This window comes from Scomber scombrus, chromosome 8 (genome assembly GCF_963691925.1).
Source record: "Scomber scombrus chromosome 8, fScoSco1.1, whole genome shotgun sequence".
Taxonomy (NCBI): domain Eukaryota; kingdom Metazoa; phylum Chordata; class Actinopteri; order Scombriformes; family Scombridae; genus Scomber; species Scomber scombrus.
In genome coordinates this window covers 2,974,354-2,996,578 of record NC_084977.1, presented here as the reverse complement: position 1 = coordinate 2,996,578, position 22,225 = coordinate 2,974,354, and the positions used below count along the sequence as shown (strand labels likewise).

The 22,225-nt window shown below is 38.1% G+C and overlaps 1 protein-coding gene across 1 annotated transcript in view; it reads right to left on the bottom strand.

Moving 5' to 3' along the window:
• Positions 1 to 19,090, bottom strand: part of LOC133984707 (desmoglein-2.1-like) — a 50,889-nt gene extending 31,799 nt beyond the window's left edge. The window contains exons 1-3 of the mRNA XM_062424163.1: positions 18,947 to 19,090; positions 16,249 to 16,311; positions 11,420 to 11,602 (exon numbers count right to left, since the gene is read on the bottom strand). Of these exons, the coding sequence (XP_062280147.1) occupies positions 11,420 to 11,602; positions 16,249 to 16,311; positions 18,947 to 19,090 (390 nt within the window). The remainder of the gene's footprint in view (positions 1 to 11,419; positions 11,603 to 16,248; positions 16,312 to 18,946) is intronic.
• Between the last annotated feature and the right edge of the window lie 3,135 nt (positions 19,091 to 22,225).

Here is a 22,225-nt window from a genome sequence, read left to right as displayed (position 1 = left end):
GTGTGTTTTTGGTTGTGTGTTGCACCTCAAGGCAAACACACAAAGCATGCTGAGCACACATATTGAATTGTAAGACAATATTACACTGAGTATTATAAGCTCAAATGTCCCACATGCCATTCATCATCACTGCCACTAACATCATCCTGACTTTACTCATATGGTATTTCCTCTACTACTCCCTTTCTATCAGGCACTGCACTTGACCTCTACAAAATATAAAGTCTGTTAGTCATATAGTGGAACTAATTTGTCCAAATTATTGTTTTTATTTAAAAAACATTTTCAAGACCAACAAAGCTGCAGTAATTAGTTGAAATGTAGTCAGTGATGCATGGTGTCCAATTTGGTGGATGGGTGATTAATTGTATTTTCCTCCCAACATAAAATCAATACTTACAAAATGTAACAAGTTTTTTACTCCTCGGGTGTTGCTTGATGTAACCTGAGAAGGGTCTCCTACTATAGAAGGATTGGCATGGAATTCCAGAGCTGCTCAGAGTTTCTGGCTGCCCATCAACCATCTTGATTTTGAGAATTGTTTGTTGCAGTTACAATGCTTGTCTTTATTTAAAGAAGTATACATCACAATGTATGCAATCACAGAATAAGAAACAGAAAGAACCATGCCAGGGGTGCAGTAACAATGACTGGCCAGTGGTTGGTAGTGTATGTGATGACCATAAACTGTATATAAAAATGGACGTAATATCCGTGACGTCACCCATTGGTTTGTGGACTGCTGCTTGGAAGCCAATAGTTTTGGATCTGAGCAGCGGCATCTTGAAAATTTCAGGTGCATGCCGGGTAAAGAAAAAACACGGATTCTACTTATATGGGCATCAGGGGGAGCAAGAGGCGCCCTCCTGAACCTGTGAACCAATCAACCTGTCAATCACGACGTAGCCACACCCCAATGCATACCCTGCTTTATCGTCAAATATAAAATCAGGGAGGCCAACATTTCACAAATGAACATCATACTGCATTGAAGAAGGCTTTAAACTAGCGATTGAGACCATAAACACATTTGGTGAATTGTCCATTGACTTGTATAGAGACGGAAGTCCTTTTGACACCAAAACGGTCGCCCCCTGGTGGCCTTCTGATAGAATGCAGTTTTAGGTTACTTCTGCGTCGGCATCATTTCAGAGGACCAGAACTCCCCGTCTGGTGATGACACACTATTGTCCACTCTGGTGGCTAAAGTGCAACTATGCCATCAAAACCCATTCATATAAAACAACTTTTGAACAGTTGTCCGCAGCAGTGATCATTATGCGTGGAAGGGTTCAATGACTCATCCTTATATATTTATATGGTTTGATTTGACACAGCAGAGGTTAAACAGCATACATTTAAATGAATTTATTATATTAAATTTAGTGGGAATCTGATGTTTGAATTTCCCTAGAAAAAGAAAGGCTTTGAAACTGTGTGCTTGATGGAAATGCACATGGAGGGAGGTGTGGAGGTGGTACCTCCCCTACACACTCGGGGATGATTGCCTAATCACTGTAAAAAGAGGCTGATGCCACTCCTGCAGCGCTCTAATGAGGGCTTCACTTCCAAAATCTGTTAACACAAGATATAAACAGTGAGCTGAGGCCAGAGATTGATTTTCTTGCTTTTGGAGTGCTGCTTTCTTTTTTTATTTTATCATCGCTTTGGCTCAATTTGCACAGCTGAGTTTAAATAGATACTTTTATTAATCCCCAGACGGGAAATTAGTGTGGTCACCCATGCACAGTGACAAACAAAAGATAGACAAATATACAAACGACTACTCACAACAGATGGCACAGCGTGTTAGAGATGTATTAGCACAACAATATTAACATGAACACACAAACAGATATTCAAAGAGGACACTAGTATAACTCAGCATGAAAATACGTGATTCATTATCCATCGAGGTCATCAACAACATTGTCCACTGTTTATTTAAAAAAAAAAAAAGAATATACAAACAGCAGCTGAGAAATTGCAAACACAAGCTGTATAGACTGAGCATGATTTAGTGTTCTGAACTTTATATTTAGTACATTTAGTGAGTCTTTTCATGACATGTTTTCCTTCTCTCCTTTACAGATTGATCAAGTCTTGCATGTGTGTGTATCATGATTATTAGTTATTGTGGTTACACTCATGTAATATGTATGCTGTATTGTAATATTTGATAATGTCGACAGTTACTATTGTTGTCATGTAAGGGCAGAGCTAATGGACCCAAATGCAGGAGACTGAAGGCAGGGCTGCAGAGAAAGGTTTCATTTCCTGGATGTGCATACAAAAACCAAAAGAGTAAAGCGTTGAGCAGCAAAAAAACTGAAAGGGACTGGGGAGAACTAGACAAGACTTAACAGAGGATCCAACAGAGACTGAACATGAAAACCAAGACTTAAACACACAAGTGGTAATACAAACAGGACAAAGGTGAAATGAGAAAAACAATTCTAAATAAAATAGGAACTAAAACACAAACAGAATGTCCAGGCAGGATGTGACAATTGTATCTGTGACACCATCCACGCTAGAAGCCAATAGTAGTGTAGTGGTGGTTGATTTCCACTGTGATATGACATTTATTTGCCAGTCTGCCTCTCTTCATCAAAAATGGGACAAAGGGAAACTAGTTTTTTTTCTGTTAGGAAGGCAAAGACACAAACTGAAATCTGTGGAATTGAAAAGTTTGGAAATCAGAATCTTTTATATATTTATTTAAGGATAGGAAAGGTACACCTTTTCCACCCCTACCTCCTTTTTTTAATGCACTGCCTTTTCTTTTCTTGTCTTCACACATCTCTTTGAGCTGATCTGCAGTATGCCACAGGGTGATGTGAGGAACTTCAGGTGAAATGAAATAGAAATGGAAATCCAATTGTACTCCCTTGTGATATCTAAGAAAGCTCTAAAGCTTTAAGTTAATGACCTTGTGATCCGGTCATGGACACTGGGAACTCAAAGCCAAATCAGCAGGGGATTTCAGAGTGTCGGTCGTCCCCCACGGGAAACTGACCCAAGCACATAATGATTTCTTTTTTTTTTTTTTTTAAACCTTTCTTCTTCTCCACTTTACCGTTTCTTGCCTCAGCAGTGCTTCCAATGCAGCAGTCCTCTGCTCAGCACGGGCCTCACAGGTGTCAAAAAGTAAAGGCCGTCTTGTGGGCCTTTTTTTTATCTTTTTTTCTGCCAGTCACTGAAGCTTATCTGCTGTGAGTGGCAGTGGAGGGACCAGACTCCTCATCTGGGATGTCAGTGGCTTGCTCCATAGGTGAAGACTGTTTGGTTATATAAATTGTTGAAGTATACTGTAGGTGGTGTTGAAAGGATGGAAAGCAGACAGGCACACAGTGGCATTTTACACTTTCATTTACTGAGGTTTTTTTTCACCTCACCAGTGTTTCAACTGTGAGCCTCATATTTGAATTGTTACTGGCAAAATATTCAACAATGCAAATGGAAAGTAACATCTGGATTTCTAACCATTGGCAGATTTTGATACTCTTCCCCAGCCAGCATGTCCATGTGGGCCCCATAAGGGTTACATTTGGGCTGCAATATGGGTCCCATGTGAGTTTGTCCACAGTTTCCATGGTGGCCCCACTTGTGTTTGCCCATATGGGCTTCATGTGGGTTGTGACTGGGTTTCAGGTGGGGCCAAAGTGGGTGAGTTACACATGTGGGGCCCATGTTTCTGAAACAATATGGGGCCCATACAATTTGCCCTGTTTATGCCCATCCCCACTTAGCCCACTTACACCCATGCCCACTCAGTATCCCGCAATTAAGTGGTCAGTGTAAGTTTGTCATTCAACACCTGCTCTATATCATTAACATGCTGTGTCTATTTTAAACTTAGCTCCTTGTGTAAAATGAGACAGTTGACTGTATGTAATTTATTCAGCCTTTGTTAAACAGTTTATGTTACATTTGTCTGAGTCAGTGGGGAGACAAATTATAGTTGTGTAGATTTCTATGTTTTTTCATGTATTGATGTGACAATCCTTTTTAAGCAAAGTGTTGTTTGTTCTTCATTTTAATGTGATAGTAATGTCACCTGTGTGCTGTTATTCTTGCATACAGGGTTTGGAAGCAACTTAATCCTAGACTAGTTGAACTTTTGATCTTTGCTTCTTTCTGAGGGATGTTTTTGTGTCCGTACCTTTCCCTCTTGTTGTCTTCCTGTCGACTATGTAACTTTTTTGACCCGCTCTGGTTAGACGGTTTAATAAGCATAGGATATAAATGATCACCCAATTCTGTGTTAGACCTTTTTAACCAACTTCATTTGAACTTATTACCACAGCTTTTACATGGAAATGATGGTCAATATGCTTCATTTGAAATTAAACTTTACCTCATTTTTTAAAACCCCCCAAAACAAAACCATGAAATTATGGATTATTTTATGTAAATGTAAGATCAAAGGGAAATATGTTAATGCCTTATCACAGATTGATATGTCAAAGTTCAGTTAGGAAACTGTTTTGAAACTATTTTGGCAGCACATGATTACATGTGTTGTCCTGACAACAGATGCTATACATTTTAATAAAACATCCATTATTCAGTGAAAGTAGAGATGATTAATTTTACTTGCAAAAAATGTAGAATGGAACCATTCATGTGATTTTCAGGCAGTTAGACGAAAGATGTCCATATTTCTGATACTAAAAATATTTGGAAATGGGTCAAATTTGACCCAAGGACAACAGGAGGGTTAAGAACAGGATGCCAAATCACCAGAGAAAGAAAAGGTCATTCTAGATGATATGTTGTCTCTTTCTTAGATATATAATGCAGTTTACTTCTGACTGTATTATTTGATTACATTATTTCAAAACCTCACAATGCTATCTTTGTGTGTTTGAGTGAGCAAGCGATTCTGTACTACAAAAGAAGTCTTATTTTACTCTTTAAAACAGCCTCTGTGCCTCTGAGACTGGGTCTCATGATTCTCTGGCTGGTGGGATGAAAAAGAAGAAATCAATCCTTCTGAAGAGGATGACTGTTGAGATGTCTTTTGTTTTTAACAGGAGTGGGGCACCGGGTGAGTGTGGTTACTGACTGGGTCTGAACAGGAATGGGGCGATAGATAGATACTGGAAGCTGGGAAGCACGAGTCGGCCATTGGGTGATGTTGGAGGTTGAGATGTGGGGAGACAGGAGGCAGGGTGACAACACTGCTACTTGCAGATTCACTACAGCGGATATCAAGACAGCAACAGTAAATAAAAAATGTATCTCAGTACTGATGTTTGGCATAATGAAAAGATTACATACTTGGATTCTGTATTTGCTCCACTATAATTGCTGTACAAATTTATAACGGTAATAAATTGTATAATACTTTTCTTTTTTAGTCACCAATTTTCAATAGCTGGCATGACGCTTAAAGGATAACTATAGTTTATTTCAACCTGATGTATTTTTCATAAATGTGGAAATAGATTCTACAGGTCATGTTAATCTCCTCCCTGAGCTGTGATATATTCTCTGTCTTTCATGTGCAGACACTTGAGCTTCTTGCACTTAGAATTCAGGATGGCAAAGATTCGAAAGAGGGGTGAGTGAATCTAGAATGAATCACAGATGATGTGCATTCCCTAAAAGACCAGTATGTGGGCATCTTCTTCCAGCAGCTGTGCAGCAGCATGTGTATTGTGAAAGACTCTGGAGTCATGCCAGCTACCAGGGTGACCAGCAGTAGCATGACAGAAGCATCATTCACTATCAGAGAATCCAGTGAGGATAATAGAATAGAATTGCTTCCTGTTGAGATAAGCTGTGGGATTGATACAATATGACATGCTGTAACAGCACAGACTTCTGCTCTCAATCTTCCACTATAATTACATATATGATAGACTCATGTGTGATTTTTGATTTGAGCCTATTATTAATATGTACACTGTATACAGAGGTGTATACAATGCCAATGTTACTATCAACGTGGTTGTTATATATTCTTTCCATTAGAGGGCATTCCAACATCACCATAGCTTTCTTGCTAAGTAAGCTTAGGCACAAAATGAGTAATGTTAACTGAAATGTAAGTATTAATTAAGTTTTTATCAAACTAGATCATAGTTAAACTGAAATATTAAGTATGATGTGTTCATATCAATGTGTTACATGTTATTTGGGTCTGGATATGCTGCAAGCCCAAATGTTAGTGTGATTAGGAGCTTGGTGTATTGGAAATCCAAAAAACCTTCCTATGCTCTGTGTTTCTAAATCATTTTTTCAGAAAAACAAGAAAAATCATTCAGAAAAATAAGTAAGCTCGACACCTTCCACACACATTGTTTGTTAATTGCAGGAGCGGTGATCTTTGTGGTTGCATCACTTTCTTTTTGTAATGCTGGAGGTTAATGTTAGCATGTTGAATGTGAGATTGTAATCCAGTCAGACTCAGACAATGTTTTTTGTTCATAAAAGCTTTTCATTTTCATATTCGGGTAAAATAAATACACATTTGAACAGTAATTTCAGCATTCCTTTTTAATATTTTATTTATATTTGGCTACCGAAATTCGTTCCAACATCCTGCATTTGGAAATCCGACCATCACATTCATAACATTCATCTCTTTTGTTACATCATCATTTCCTGGGCTCCAGAAATGGCAAGAACACTTTTAGTCAGTGGAAACTTGCTGTCTGTCTGTTCATGTGGAATAGTCCAGTGTCAGCTCCTGTTATTGGAATTTTCTGTGCTGAAAGAAAAACCCACAAACAGCCCGTAGTCTTTAAGAGTCTTTATTGCAATATCAAAACCAGCATTTTGGCCTTTGTTCTTTCATAGCTTCATCTATCATTCTTTCTTACAAGCAGTTCTCTGCCCGTATCAAGTAAGAGTTGAAGGCCAAATCCCACAGACAATGGTAAATAGACTGCATTTATATTGCACTTTTCTAGTCTACCAAGCACTCAAAGTCCTTTAAAACACATGCCAACAGTCACCCATTCACACCCACGCAAGAAGCAATATAGCACTTAATGTTTCTATTGCTCTCTCACCCATTCACACACTGATAGCACAGCTATCTGCAGCAATTTGGGGTTCACTATCTTGCCTAGGGACATTTCAACATGCAGACTGGAGGAGCCGGGGACTGAACTGTTGACCTTCTGACTTGTGGACAATCTGCTCTATCTCCTGAGTGACAGCTTCCCAATAATTGAAATGAGGACCAAAATAATATCATATGGAAAATGAATAAACCTTGGATTTTTAATGCTAATGCTACAGATATAGTTTGATAGTTGAAAAGGAAATCAACACATTTCCTTTTCAACTGTCTATTAGATCAGGGTTGGGACGTGAGGTCTCCACTGAGGTTAAGGTGAAGTTTAGGTTTATAAAATTCTAAAGCAGAGAGCCAGCAACAACAGGTCACCATTTCTGACGGTCACAGATTTTGGTGTAACACCGGTTAAAACAAGGGAAAATATATTTTTTCAGACAATACTTGTATAAAATATTACATTTTTCTGAGGTAATGAGTAATCACATTTCCCTCTATCATTACCCATCCTTACCAAGATTTAGATTTTTGTTTTTTATATATGACAACTAGATCATACTTCACAATGTGATTATGCATGTAAAGCCTAACCTTTTTATGCAGTTTGTCCACTATATTACAATTTTGTCTGTGTGTCATAGCCTATATAAACATTTTTCAGAAATCCCATTATCAATACATATTGACTTTTTTAACCAGTGGTGTGTCATTATGCATTATCTCATTTAAACAAACTGTCTTGACTTTTTTGACAATTGCCACAGAATGAGACAGCAGAGGTGATCGGAGCCGCCTGAGGCTACAGGTACTCATACCTTCTGATTAACCCTTTCATGCCTATATATGCATATATTTCAATTAATGTAAAAATAAACATAAACATATTGCTGCCTCACTTTCTTACCTACCTGCTAGCATTACCATGCTAATAAAATACCTACCTATCTAAATAATTCATCCCACAGCAGCTCAATAACAATTCTCATTTACATACACCATCTCATTCACACGTGGCCTAGCATGTCCTTGGTTATGTGGATCTAATTTCAAACAACTATCTGACGCAACTACACTCATGGATTATCATTTACTTTATTAAAAATTAAAAATATTTACTTTTCAGCCGAGCGCCATGAGAACGATCGCCAACGAAAGAGACTGAAGAAGACATTGGAGTCACCTCAGGTTACAGGTACTCATACTCTCTGATTACCCCAGCTAATTCATCCCACAGTAACAACATTAACAATGATAATTTGAATAATAATAATAATAATAATACATTTATTTTGTATAGCGCTTTTCTTAAAACTCAAAGATGCTTTACAGAAGCAAGGGTAAAAAAAAAACAACAAGAAAAAAAAAATCCACAGTGTACAATGAATTAAAATAAATATAAAAAACACATTTACATACACAATCTTATTCAGGGCAGGGCCAGGGCACAAGTGTGTTTTGGGGCACATACTTACTGTGACCTTCATATACAAATACATTCTTCTCACTGCTTTTATCTATGAGCGTGTGTCTTTTGGCAAGTAAAGCCCAGTGGGCGCATTGGTCTAGTTCTTGTACTAAAGTCCTCTGTAACACACATCTGGATTTGTTCCAAGCACCATGTTCATCTGAGTGGCTACATTTGACTTTAGAGGAAGGCACATCTTTTTTCTTATAGTCCATGTGTTATCGTACTGGGAGTCATGGAAACCTGGAACACGTAAGAGAATCTTATGAGAAGTCTACAAGGGGAACCGTCACCTGTCATAAGGACTTTTTACCCAAATACTGGCGGTCAGTCTGGAATATTAAAGTCCCCCTCCAGTCAAAATGTTTTTGTTTTTGTCTGTTTCAGTTGGATGTTTGAGCTTCACTGTGCAGAATAATGTATGTGCAGAGTTTGACATTTGAAGTCTGTTTTGTTTTCACATTTATCTGCTGAAGGGGAAAACTTTCTGTGCTCTTCTTAAATCTGAGTTAAAAGGTGTACCCACAAGCATTATTTGTAACAATTCACAATTGTGGAGATAAGTGTGCTCCAGTATGCAACTTATACGAGTGAAAGGATCGATTTGGTGTCCAATAGTTTCAGTTAAGCTGCTTCATATTCATAGAGTCAGATTTTTTTCATGAGAGAGAGGGAGGAGATGTCATTTTAAGGATTTTTAAGGCGGCAATTACACTTTTTTGTGGAACAAAAATACACAAATTATAAGTCAAACCGGTTTGTGTTTATGTCTTCAAACATGTCTGGAGGGGATCTTTAAGCTTTTAATAACCTTTTTTAAATGTTTTATTTAATCGTTAAAAAATTTAGGAAAATTGCACACCTCCTTTAATGTGGTGCTGGCTTGCTTGCGGGCATACACCAAAAAAAAAAGGCAGAGAAGCTGAAACACTCATAACGCTGATGAATGTATTTAACAGATAAACAGGTAATGGTCAATGTTTCAGCATAGCCTTCTTTAGGATATAGATCAATGTTTCTACAAACGTTGATCTACATGTATTTGTGCAGCTTTTTTTTTTTAAGTAGAAAACATAAACACCTAAAGCCTGGTTCTGCCTGAGGTTTTTTTCCCCTTTAAGAGGAGTTTTTCCTTACCACTGTCACCAAGTGCTGCTCATGTGGGAATGTTGGGTCCCTTTAAATTAAATAAAAAAGTACAATCTAGACCTGCTCTATATGTAAAGTGCTTTGAAATGTCTTTTGTTATGACTTGTTGCTATATAAATAAAGGTTGATTGATTATTTTTCACACAAAAATAATTGGTATCAAGAAGGCAATGTACTTTCTTGTTAGTCCAAGTTGGACTTTGATTCATTCTGGCTTGTTGCTAGCATCTGTGGATTTCACTCATTCTCATAGCATGTAGTATGTTCAGACAAGCTCCGACATCTCTTTCAATGTTGATTTTCAATGTGCTTCTCTCTCCTATCCTTCCTCTCTCTCCTCTCTACCCCAACCGGTCGAGGCAGATGTTCTCCCACTTTGAGTCTGGTTCTGCCTGAGGTTTCTTCCTGTTAAAAGGGAGTTTTTTTTCTTGCCACTGTCGCCAAGTGCTTGCTCATGTGGGAATGATGGGTCTCTTTGAAATTAAACCCGAAGAGTACGGTTTAGAACCTGCTCTATGTGTAAAGTGCCTTGAGATTACTTTTGTTGTGATTTGGCGCTATATAAATAAAGATTGATTGATTGATAAAGATCTGTCCAAACCAATCCAAGTAGGAAAACAAGCAGGAGTCAGATCCAACCTTAGTAAGAACACAGGACTTTGGTGATCCTGGATAAGAGATGAAAAAGATGTGCTCTGTCAAGAAAGAAATACTGTCCACCTAACACATTGGTCCTATGATCTGATTTTGATGAAGAAGATAAATTAATGATACATAGACTAGATTATTACACTGGGGTTAGAAAAAGGACCATAAATTCCTAATGCAACTATAATTGCTATTCATTTCATATCATGCAGAAAACCTACCTTCCATTCGTTACAAGTATTGATTTAAAACCAGCATGAATCAGGCTTTCCACACATGAAAACCTTTGAAGACCTTCTAAGCTTTCCCCTTATGTCAAGTTCTAATGGGTTGCTATGAAATTTACTGAACAATAAATAACCCCTTTATATTTGTGCCACCCCTCCATAAGATTAACATTAGAAACAGGTAGACTGAAACTTTATTATTTATTTTCTATGGAAATCGTTAATATTAGACATAATGATCATAGGTGTGTTCTTTCGCACAATACAACAGCAAGCCTCGGACATTTTTGGTGGTGACGAAGAGCACAGTTTGAAGTGAGAGGCAAGCTTCAGACATCTATACTCCTTCTACATCTCAACTGACACTCTTTGGATAGCGGAGGTCGAAAATGGCGTTTCGGCCGAGGTCCTGCATATTAGACAGTTTTAAGCAAAAGCCAACCTCTTCGGATCGAATGTCGCCACAAATGTCACTGACAACCGAGGAAATGTCACTCTCCAAAGTTTAGTGGAGCTTTTTAATCTATCTGTGGAATAAATTTCCCTGACTACAGGAAGTGGTACTGCTGTCATTCACTGCACCACCCAGACACATGGCACACACTATTTTACTGTATGTGACTGTTTGTGATGTCATTGTTGAAGCATTACCGCAATTATTGAATTTGGCGCTAGGTAGTGATACCTAGAGTTTGGTGAAACTAAGGTTGGGATTGAAAAGGAGAACATTCACTGCCATGGAATAATTCAATCAATCAACCAATAAAGTTTATTTGTCACATACAATCCTCCAGGCACAATCACAGTGAAATGCAATTCCGTTCCTTCAAAAGATTAAATAAGTAATGAATAGTAATAACTGAGTAGTCTTGGCAGTGATCCCATTGAGGATCCTACTGGCATGAGGTAAGGAGGCTCATCCTCAATCTCAGCGCTGGCCTGGTCCCTTCTTCCCAACTGCAGCAGGGAGAGTAGACCATTATCCAGGTGCTTGGGATCTTTAATGATTCTCCTAGCATTATTTTTGATATGCCTGGTGTAAACATCCTTAGGCAGTGTGGAGCCTATTGTATTGAGGCTCTGGAGAAGGTGAAGAAAGACGAAAACAGGAAATGTTCCCAGGAATGCGAGAGAATACTTTGAAAGGGATCAGAATGGTACTATTAAAAGATTAATACGATTTTATTTGGAGTTATTAAAACAATTCCAAGAGTTTTTGGGTCCCCTCTCGTACAATTAGCATCATTTGGTGCACCATACACAAGTGAGCTTACTATTGTTGCTCAAGAGAAGAATCCTCACCTGACATGGATATGAGGCTTAAACACTTATCCAAGTCTTTTTCATACAAAATTCCATTTGTGTGTTTTCACAGACAGTTTTTCTTTGCCATGGGGACAGCACCTGGCCAATTTTGTGGCTTCAATCATAGCTAATCTTTATCAAAAGGGAAATAGTTAATAGTTGGTTGGATACTTCTTCAGCCCTAGGATGTTAGCTAAATGACTGGTTCCATGTCAGGAGTGGACTGAGGTGAAATATCCTGAAACCTATCCTGATTATTTTCCAGATCCTGTGGAACTGCATGCTGTCACAGATTTCCCATTGGTGTATCCAGACTTTGGGAGAGCTCTGGCCTCTTAGCTTCTGGTCAGATGTTTAAGGTAGTTCTATGAGGCAGTTCAAGACCATTAGCCCTGGAACAGCTTACAGTTCGATCTTAACTTGCAAAAAGTGGACTTTGCTGCAGGGGACCATTGTGCACTTCACATTTCCAAATGTGAGTGGCGGCATTGTGGGGTAAAAGCACTTTGAATGGCCGGAAGACTAGAATGGTGCTATATAAATGTAGTCCATTTACCATTTAAACTTACACTGTAACAGTTTTCTCCAAAAGGCTTTTGTCTGTCTGGCTGAGATTGCCAAGAGGTCACTGAAATGTTAAAAACTGATGAATTTCCTTTATAACCACGACTCTGTTCCTCACCCTGCAAGCAGCTCACAAAACACAGTACGACTTCACCATAAATTTAAAGTTAAATATTAGTTCTGATTTTTTTATTTAAAATTACAGCTCATGCCTTATGTATGTGGTGGCTATGAGGCTTAAGTACTTTGAGTTAACCATGTGGGTATCCAAGTCTTTTTCATACAAAATTCCATCTGTGTGTTTTCACAGACAGTTTTTCTTTCCTCTAGTTGTCAAACTCCTTAACATGGACCTCACTTAAAGATTTCACTGTGTGCTTAACCATAATATCACAACTGGATTATTGGACTTTCATGTTCATAATTACTTCTACTCATGTTCATCTCAGTTCAGTCTTAAATCCATGTCTTCATATCTCATTATAATATCATTTTATTTATAAAGCACTTGTCAAAGCCAAAATGTTAAATCTTTGCAAGGAAAAAGTAAGAAAACAGAAGAGAAAAACATGCAACATACATGTTACATATGAATTTCACACAGACACCAACCTGCACATACATGCAAACAAACTTAACTAAACACTGCTATATTTCACTTGCACATTCTTGTACTGTGACAAATCAAGATTGATTGATTGATTGATTGATTGATTGACTGGTGACTGATTGAAGGTGAAAAGATGTCCATTAGACTTGGTTAACTTAGACATCCCTTTCCCATAATGGAGTGATGAGTCACATTGAAGCTGAATTGGTGTACAACCTCAGCACAGATACACAGATATGAACCACTCTTACTGCCTCTGGATTCATAATAACCCATTAAAACCATGTAATGGAAGGAACATGTTTCATTAAACACTTCTGATTTAGATCAATATTTGCTTTTTGCATTGTGGTGGTATTTCTAATCTCTAATGTCACCATTTAGAAAATAAAGTTCTATAGTAAAAGTGTAGATGTTTTAATATCTGATTGACTTCTGATTTAACACTTATGCCACATGCTACATTTCCATTATGTGAAGTTCATATGTCAGACACTAGATGTCATCACAAGCTTTCGGATTGCTTTTCTTTGCAGTTTGCAGGTTTGCAGTTTCTACCTTACACATCCTTCTTTGCCACAAACCCATACCAATATGTTTTGTTTGCACTCGTCTCATCTTTTACTTTTTCTGCCAAAACTAGTTCACATGCAGTTCTCAAATTCAACATGCCTGCTACGTTAGATGTCTGAATTAATTACAGGCCCAAAAGTGTTGTTGGGTGTAGTTAGGTTGCATTTTGTGTTGAAGATGGTAAAGTTACCATCGAAGATAAATGCAGTTAGGCCAGCAGGCACTGAACTTTTTTTGTTAGTGAGTGCATGAATGTATTAAGATATATTTTATATTTTTATATTTTTTACACATTTTAACAATACCTTAAACACCCAGCAAATCTCGACGAGGCATCTCATCATCTGTTCAATGACTTGTGATAAGATGGTGCCCCGTCAGACCGTATGTGGTATATAATCCCCCCTAATACAACCTCTCCCATCTCAGCTCCACCCAACCACCCAGTAGTTTTAACCCTGACAAGGGAGGGAGATAATTGGCTGTCTGACAATAATCAGCTGAAGGATTGCGATGTGAGTGGGGTGTGCGGTTTCTGCTTCTAAGTAATATTATGTTAATGTGCTGTCACTATGAGACCAGTGGGGAAGGAGGCGGGCTGAGACACCAGTGGGAGGCTCAGTCATCCGATGAGGTGACAAGTTGAAAAGTCACATGAAACACATGACAGATTTGGTTTATTAGAGGCATGAGAGGTGTGATGTTGTGATTAAATGGAAATGTAGATGGATATAAAGATGTTTGTAATGCATGCTATATCTGTCTGTTCTAATGAAGCTTTTAGTGTGGGTTCAAATAGACAATTAGGATTATAATAGCATCATCATAAGTGTCCTTAAGCAAGACACTTCGGGGTTTCAACCTTTGAGGCAACACAGGCTGTGCATTTGAGTTTTTCTTCCCCTGTAAAAATGGTCAATTTGAAGAGGTCAGTGCCGAAAATCTCTTTAATGAACCAAGAGAAGAGAAGAGAGAACTATCATGTTTATCATTCGAGTTATTTCTAACTCAACCCATGAACTCATATTATTGAATTACATTGTAGAGTTGATGTTTTTCAGTTTATTTGCAGTGTCGACTTCAGATTTCTTGTTGTGGTGGTGTTGCTGAAAGGCAGTCAAATCTACAATGCCTCCACTTCTCAGATGATTGGGTGTATTATTTACTTAACTTCAGATGGCTTCTCCATGTTGTCTTAACAAAGAGGACAATAGCACAGCTTGTTGACCGTATAGTGAATTTTGAATTCAGAAAGATAATTACAATTTCAAATATTTAATTTTGTATAATATCTTTGAATTTTGAAGAACTGTCCTAGTGTGTTACCTGACCGTGTATTATGCATGATTCGTCCAGACTAAAGAAAAAAAAATAGTGTTTTACAATTGAGGTTTTGTTTTCATAGGTCTGGCCAGTGGTTTTATCAGTTATGATAACACTGTACTCAATGGAAATTGAGTGTGCCCTTTGAACCTTACTGGGAAAAGCACTTTACAATTTTTGCCTGTCATTCACCCATTCACACACACTGATGGCACCGGAGCTGCAGTCAGATCCGGTGCCATCAGTGTATTACTTACAACATGTAGATGTAAAATACTTAGTTTCAAGACTTATAATACTTGAGGTAGTTATAATTGAAACATTAAAGATTTATGAAAGTGTGTAATGTGTTGGCATGGCTCATAGTGTATGTATACAGTGCATTTTTAAAGGACCATAGTGAGTTTTTTTTTTAACTACTTGGTTCTTTTTTGGCTCTTGGCTTTTTATTTATATACCTTTGACCATTATTCATATCAGTTATGATAGCATTGTACTCAGTAAAGTAATTACTGAGATCTGGGAATGCATTAAGAAACGCAATAAGTCAAGAAACAAGCAGTCAGATGATCAAACAGGTTGAAACCAAACCAATAGTTTATACAGATTATTTAAGTCACTTTGTTCAACGTAAAACAGAGAGTGAGCTCATATTAAAGTCACTAATAATAACTACCTGCACAGAAAACTGTGTGCACATATAAATGGTAAATACAGTACAGGAGGTCAAATTCAAACCAAGAAATCAGTCTGTGAACCAAGATGGATATTTCACCGTTCACCCTCACTTGACCATTGTGGGGGGTTGTTTTCACTTGGAGAGCACAATGTAATCATATTAACAGTAGTAATAAACCACAATTTTAATTTCAGGCCTTATTACAGACTGCAAGCAGCCAAACCCATGTTTGTTATGTCAGACCTGACCTGGTTGCATTTCTGTCAAAGGACAATATCAGCCTGATGTATCTGACCAATCCTAGTGTATTCCATTCACTGAGTGTGTGAGCATGTGTGTCTTTCCCCAGTGTGTGTGTGTGTGTGTGTGCGCGCACGCGCGCTTTTCCAATAGTGTAACTGCTAGCCTCAGCAGTATGCTACCATAACAGTATGTCATGCAATGTGATTTGTTCATAAATTTAACTGAAGCCTGCTCTCTACACTCCCCAGCCTCCGGCAGCTCCAACCTTATCAGACAGAGTCAGACAGTGTGCACTTTAATAATTTGATTACAACCATAGTAAAGCAATACTGTGATTATTGCAACTCTTGTAAACACCTGGTTATCTTACTCGCATTAAGGCTGTAATCGGAGAAAGCATAACTCGATTCACAGAGCTGGATTACTTACTGCTCTTTCAAATGATTGTTGGCATGTGTGCAGCTCAGTCTGTTTGCTCTTGGAGTTTAGATTCTGAGCACGCGACACAAAGGTCACAGAGTTAACCACATGCAAAGCAATGAGTTTAAACAAAGAGCAGTAGGGCTAGCAGTTGTGACAAAAATAAAAAAAACAGGTTTAGGGGGCGACAGAGGAGCAGATTTAATGCTGCATCAGAGACGGCCGGTAACAGAGCGTGTGTAAAGGTGCTATATAAATCCCTCAATGAAATCCTTCTATTTTCCTTTTCTTATATTGGAGGTCTAAAATATGTGTTCTAAATACTGAATAAAAAGAGGTGAATAAAGGAACCTTTCAGTGTTTCAGGATTTGACTTACATAAAGTTGGAGGACTTGGGAGAGAAAATATAACAAAGACAAAGGTTATAATTGAAGCAGCACAAGATATACTGATGTTTAGTCCAAAGTGATCACACTTTCCCTTATGCAACTCTATAGAATCTTCCTGTTAGACCTTCCTTGCCTGTTAACACTTACATACTGTTCCTATGCAATATGTTCCGGGTCAATTTTGAGAATCCTCCACATAAAAAGTGTCTATACCAAATGTTGAACCACAGATGTGTTTAGAAAGCATCAATAGTGGATCTGACTGATCAATAAATGTGATTAAACCTTGATTCATGTTTCAGAGAGCAGAGAGAGTGTATTTTTTAGCTTTTACACCAAAACCAGCTACAGACATGAAAATATAACATAGTAATAATGATGGAAATGTATTTTATGTAAAGGTAAAATGAAGTGTGGGGTTTATTGTATAACCATTAGAGCCATCAGTCTTCACTGCTACATCATAAAAATACATCCTCATAACTACTATCTTATTATAACTATTAAATATTAATTTAACAAAAAGTTAATACGTACGTGTCAAATTTGACCTGCACACTATGTAAGGGTTAAATGCCCGCGTTTTTTTACAAACTGAACACCCCCAGTTTGTAATGCATACGTTTTATGAAACACTAGTTTTCAAACTCTCTAGACTACTCAGCTGATGTTGGCTGGAAAAAACTTTTAAGTCATCATGATTCACCTCTTGTTATGCCCATTTGTCTTGTCGATGTTGAACATTTATTCTTTTAAATGTAGATTTAGTAATAATATGTCAGTCACACCTCTGACCCCTCAGTGTTTTTTCCCACACAGACTCCATCACTGCGAGCCTACACCTTTTCCACTAATGTAAGACACCAGTCTGGTAGGCTGCAATAGTGTGATAATGAAGCAATTGAGCAACAAAAGTCCCTGCAACAGAAATATTTTGGTTAGTTGAATTGACTTATTAACACTTGTTCCTACCATGTGACCACTTGCTAAAAAAAAGTACATAAACTGCAGTTTGCTGTGCTGTATATTAATAATAATAAACTATTACTATGTGCTATCATTATGGATGAAGGTACTTGGACTCATAACAGAATAAGGTGTTTTGCATGTTTGAGGTTTGACAATGAAGCATTGTTGGCTCTGATTCTGAACATGTTCCAGAGTCAAGAACATCATTAGGTCCAGAGGTACAGGCCCAGGGTCCAGGGTGTAGAGTAGAGGTTGTGTGAGTAGGAGGGTGAGGAGCAGGGTCTGAGGAAGTGGAGGCAGAGGTTGGGGAGGTCGGAGTACAAGGAGCAGATGTTCTTGGACAAGATGCATACATTGAATTGAGGCTCTGTAAACTCAAAGGACTGCAGATGAGCAGGTATTTACAGTAACACATAACACATCATTTTTGATATTTTTATGATATCAACCACCAATAACTACAACTCTTTACCTTGGTCTGTGGATATGATAGTCAGTGGCTTCTCAGTCCTCTTAGAAGAATATAAATCTTTGTTCAGTACACCTATCTAATCATGTTGATACATATTGGTTTACAGGCTAGAATTCAAAGACTGAGTTTGGAACATTCACATCAAGTGCTAGAGCTCTACCTGACACATAACCTAAACCTAATGTTTGATATTCTTCACCTTACATCTGCAGATGCTCCTCTACTGGGCCCCCTCCCCATTATAGGTCAACCCACATGGTGTGTCTGCCAGAAGTGCAAAGAAGTGCTACTTTGTTTTGATATTACTGACTCTTTTGTTTCCATGCTGTCATATATGGAAACCTATATTTTGCAAGAGGGGAACCTGCACCTTGCTACAGTAGGCAGATCTAATATCCAGGGAGTGGATTTAGAGAAATGTTCATAGGGTGGCATGAAGGAATGGCTTACTGTGTAGATATGTTGATTTAATCAAAAACAATCACATATATCACATTGAAATACAGCTCGATTATACAGTATAGTAACTCATTTACTATATTTATTCAATTGAATAATATTAGATTGAGGCTAGGCCATGTCTCTTAAATGCACTTCTTTTGGGAAATATTCTTAAGTATAATTTGTGCTTCTTATTCAGATATAAAATATTATGTAGTAATAATGTTCATACCACTTGGACCATCCGGACTGGAGATAACTCGTGATAACTCAGGCGCTCTCATTTCCCTTTGGCTATCTGAGCTCTGCATGTCTTGATTTCTCTATCTCTCCCACCTCATCATCTCTGTGGCGTTCTCTTTCTATCACCTCATCATCTCTGTGGCGTTCTCCTTCTTTCACCTCAACATCTCTGTGATGCTCTCCTCATTCCACCTCGCCATCTCCCTGGTCATCTTTGCCATACACGTCCACTTCCTTATTACTCTTCCTGTTACCCAGTCCTCCTGATGTATCTCTCTGTTCTCTTTGGTGTTCTCTTTGGTAGAAGATAAAATGATGAACTGTTGATGGCAACATTCCTCCTATTGTTACATGTGCCTACAAGATTCAGTGTCTTCATAGTCATCAATAACAATGGTGTCCAACTTAACACGGAATCATGTGGAAGTGGAAAGTTTGAGTGAATGTGTTTTGAGTGTTTCCCAACATATTTATGAAATGAGATTCAAATTGATCAATAATTATGTCAATGCAAGCTTTTTTTTAAGGGTTTAAATTTGCTCATTGATAAAGAATTACATATAAAGGGTGATATTCACCAAATGTGTCACTTACACTCTGTGAAGCCACACATTTAGTGTTGCAAACTATTCAAGTTTGTATCCAGTAATGCTGATTAAATGGCAAATGTCCTTTACTTTGAGCTTCAATTTAAAAGAAGGTGAAAGTTGAAACTCTCAGGTACTAATACTATGTTCCATTCATCTGGGAAGTCGGAATTTGGAGCTGGGAATGATGTGACGCTCGAGTTTGTATTGTTCCAGTTCGCGGGTGTGATTCGTCTAATAAGCGGCAACACAGAGCTATAAGGACGCTTTGCTCTCACACGCGCTACATTTATAGTCACACATGTGTGCAGTCACTCTCTAGTGTGCGCTCTTGCTCGCTCACTCCAGATTCCGTGAGATTGGATCTCATTTGCGGGCGTCAGGGAGCCGCTATCACTATGCGTGAGAGTTGGGATGTTTGCTAATGTGTATTTTTGTTTGGGGCTTGGAGCAAGTGATTTTAGTGTTTTTTGAATTACTCAGCTGTCAATCAAACACAAATTGCCACAAATTGCTATTACTATCAAACAAAACATGCTTCCACAAAACAACCCTACCCATTTCCACTATTAAGTATTTCTACTAGTGCAGTGGTTTTTTGGACCAGGTCCCTTATTGCTCATTTAAAATGGAGGCTAATTGTCTTTCCTTAATATTAATGTAGATTATTATTCTGTGAATGCCAAAGAAACCATTAGTTTTACTGGACATTTGGAATATCATTACCGTTGGTTTCCCGGGGAGCAAAACACAAAAAAGCTATGAGAATATGAATTAGATTTATGAATGTTAAACAAATGCACCAGTTAGATATTTCACATTCAAACTTTTAAATAGGTCTCATTATTGATCACTAACATCAGTCAATCAGAAATCAGTAATTTGACGCAAATCTAATTAAAAATCAATACCGCCATGATAAGTTAGAAGACAACTTTACATAATGATTAGACCTTCCTGCCATATTCAGCTTTGGCTGAGATTTGCCCTGAGGTACAATGAATTTCCTTCAGGAATGTGAGTTAAGATATGATGATGTCTGTGTGGGTAAGAAAGCATTGTAGAAAAAACCTTAAGCTGGACCAGTGAGTTCTTCATGCTCTCCACAAAATGTTACTTCCAAATCAAAAGGAACACACTGAAACTCAAACCAAATCTGAGGGTTCTGTCACATATAACCATTCCTGCTTAGTCATTCTGAATAATTGGGTTATTTTCATATTCCCCTTAACTCGTGTTTTTGATACCTTTCATCAAGCTGACATTCGCCATCAAACTAATAATGTTTTGCATTCCTCAGTTATCATCATTGGAATGGACATCAAGAGTCTGTATCACTTAGTTTCACACATCATTGTATTCTAAAGCATATTTAAAGTTACAAAAAAGGAAGGCTCAACCTTGACTGTTTGTCCACTAGAATAATAGTGGATGATTTTATAAATAATATGAAATGACTGGTTCATTTCCATAGTGGATGATTATATAACTTGATAAATACTACATTGGTAATGTCTAAAAAAATAACATTTTTACCACAGAACCTAAAAAGAGGGGAGTTTTGTGTCCATGTGTGTTGCTATGGATCGTTTCTCCTGATTCAAAGGTCCCAAAAGGTCATTTATGGTCTCTCAGGAGGCCTGTTCAATCTCCGTTTTGTCACAGTGTTTCATTTCGTCAGTGTCATGTCAGATTCCCACTCGGCAAAGAGGTCAGTTCAGGGGTCCAGGGGTGACTATGACGATATTCCACACTAGGCCTCATTCTGATGGTAGCACTGATTAAGACAGGGGATGTGCCGATATTATTCAGATATATGAACGTTCTTGATATATGTATACAGTGCATTCTGGATATACATCTTTTGCCACAGTTTGTGACACATAGCCAGTTGCTTGTTAATGGTCAGCTCTGTGCATTGTTGTGTAACGCACCCTGAACAGGCAAAATAATATATGCTGGTACAGGAAGGCAGACAGGAGAGGAATGAGAGGAGAGAGATGTGCAGGGTGGGCTGGAAAAACAGAGTTCTCCATGACAGGCAAGGAGGCAATTGGTTATTATCTTGACATGCAGCGATAGACTGATTTTGATGACTTGGTGTGATGCACCAAAAACACACAACAGTGTTGTAAACATCATGGGACAATCTAGTTACTGGATGTGTCTGCAACTATACATTTATATCAGTCCTATCAATATCACTTATAAATATCAGGCAGCAGCTCACTGGTTTACTTCACTGCCTGTGGAGATCTTGTGATTCCTGTTCCCCCTCTAGCAGCGGGAAGCCCTGAAAACCCTCTGCATGTAAATGGGAATATTTCATGTAGTGAAAAAAATTCATAACAGTTTTCAACCTATTGAGGGAGCCAAGTATTATTTGGCCACATTTTAGATTTGCTAGAATTAGGCATACGCCTCTGTTATATCAAATGTGCCTTTGTTTGGCAAGAAAGCCACATGTTTCATATGGTTTTGCCATTACTTTGTTTAGATAACTATTGTAGATCATGCTAAGTAGTAATGAGGTTCACAATTGGTAAAAACAGACCTGAAGATGGTATGTGGAACCAGGCATAGATGTCAACACTCTACACTGGAATTACTTACAGAGGCATATGTATTTTCAAGTCTGTTACTACTTCATGTTCAAGCTGTGATATCGTAAACCAGCTCACCTAGCCCTCTGCTGACTTGCATTTACTAAAGATCCCGGGTGGTTTATGGGGATTGTCAGGCCTCTTGGTTCTGATACGTGGCATCTGTTCAGTTGCATACAACCTTTGCCACAGGATAGCACTCTGGAGGTTTGTGATGTAGCTGTAGAGTTGACCTGAGAGCACACGGTGGAAACAATATACAGTTGCTTTATGTTCTGGCA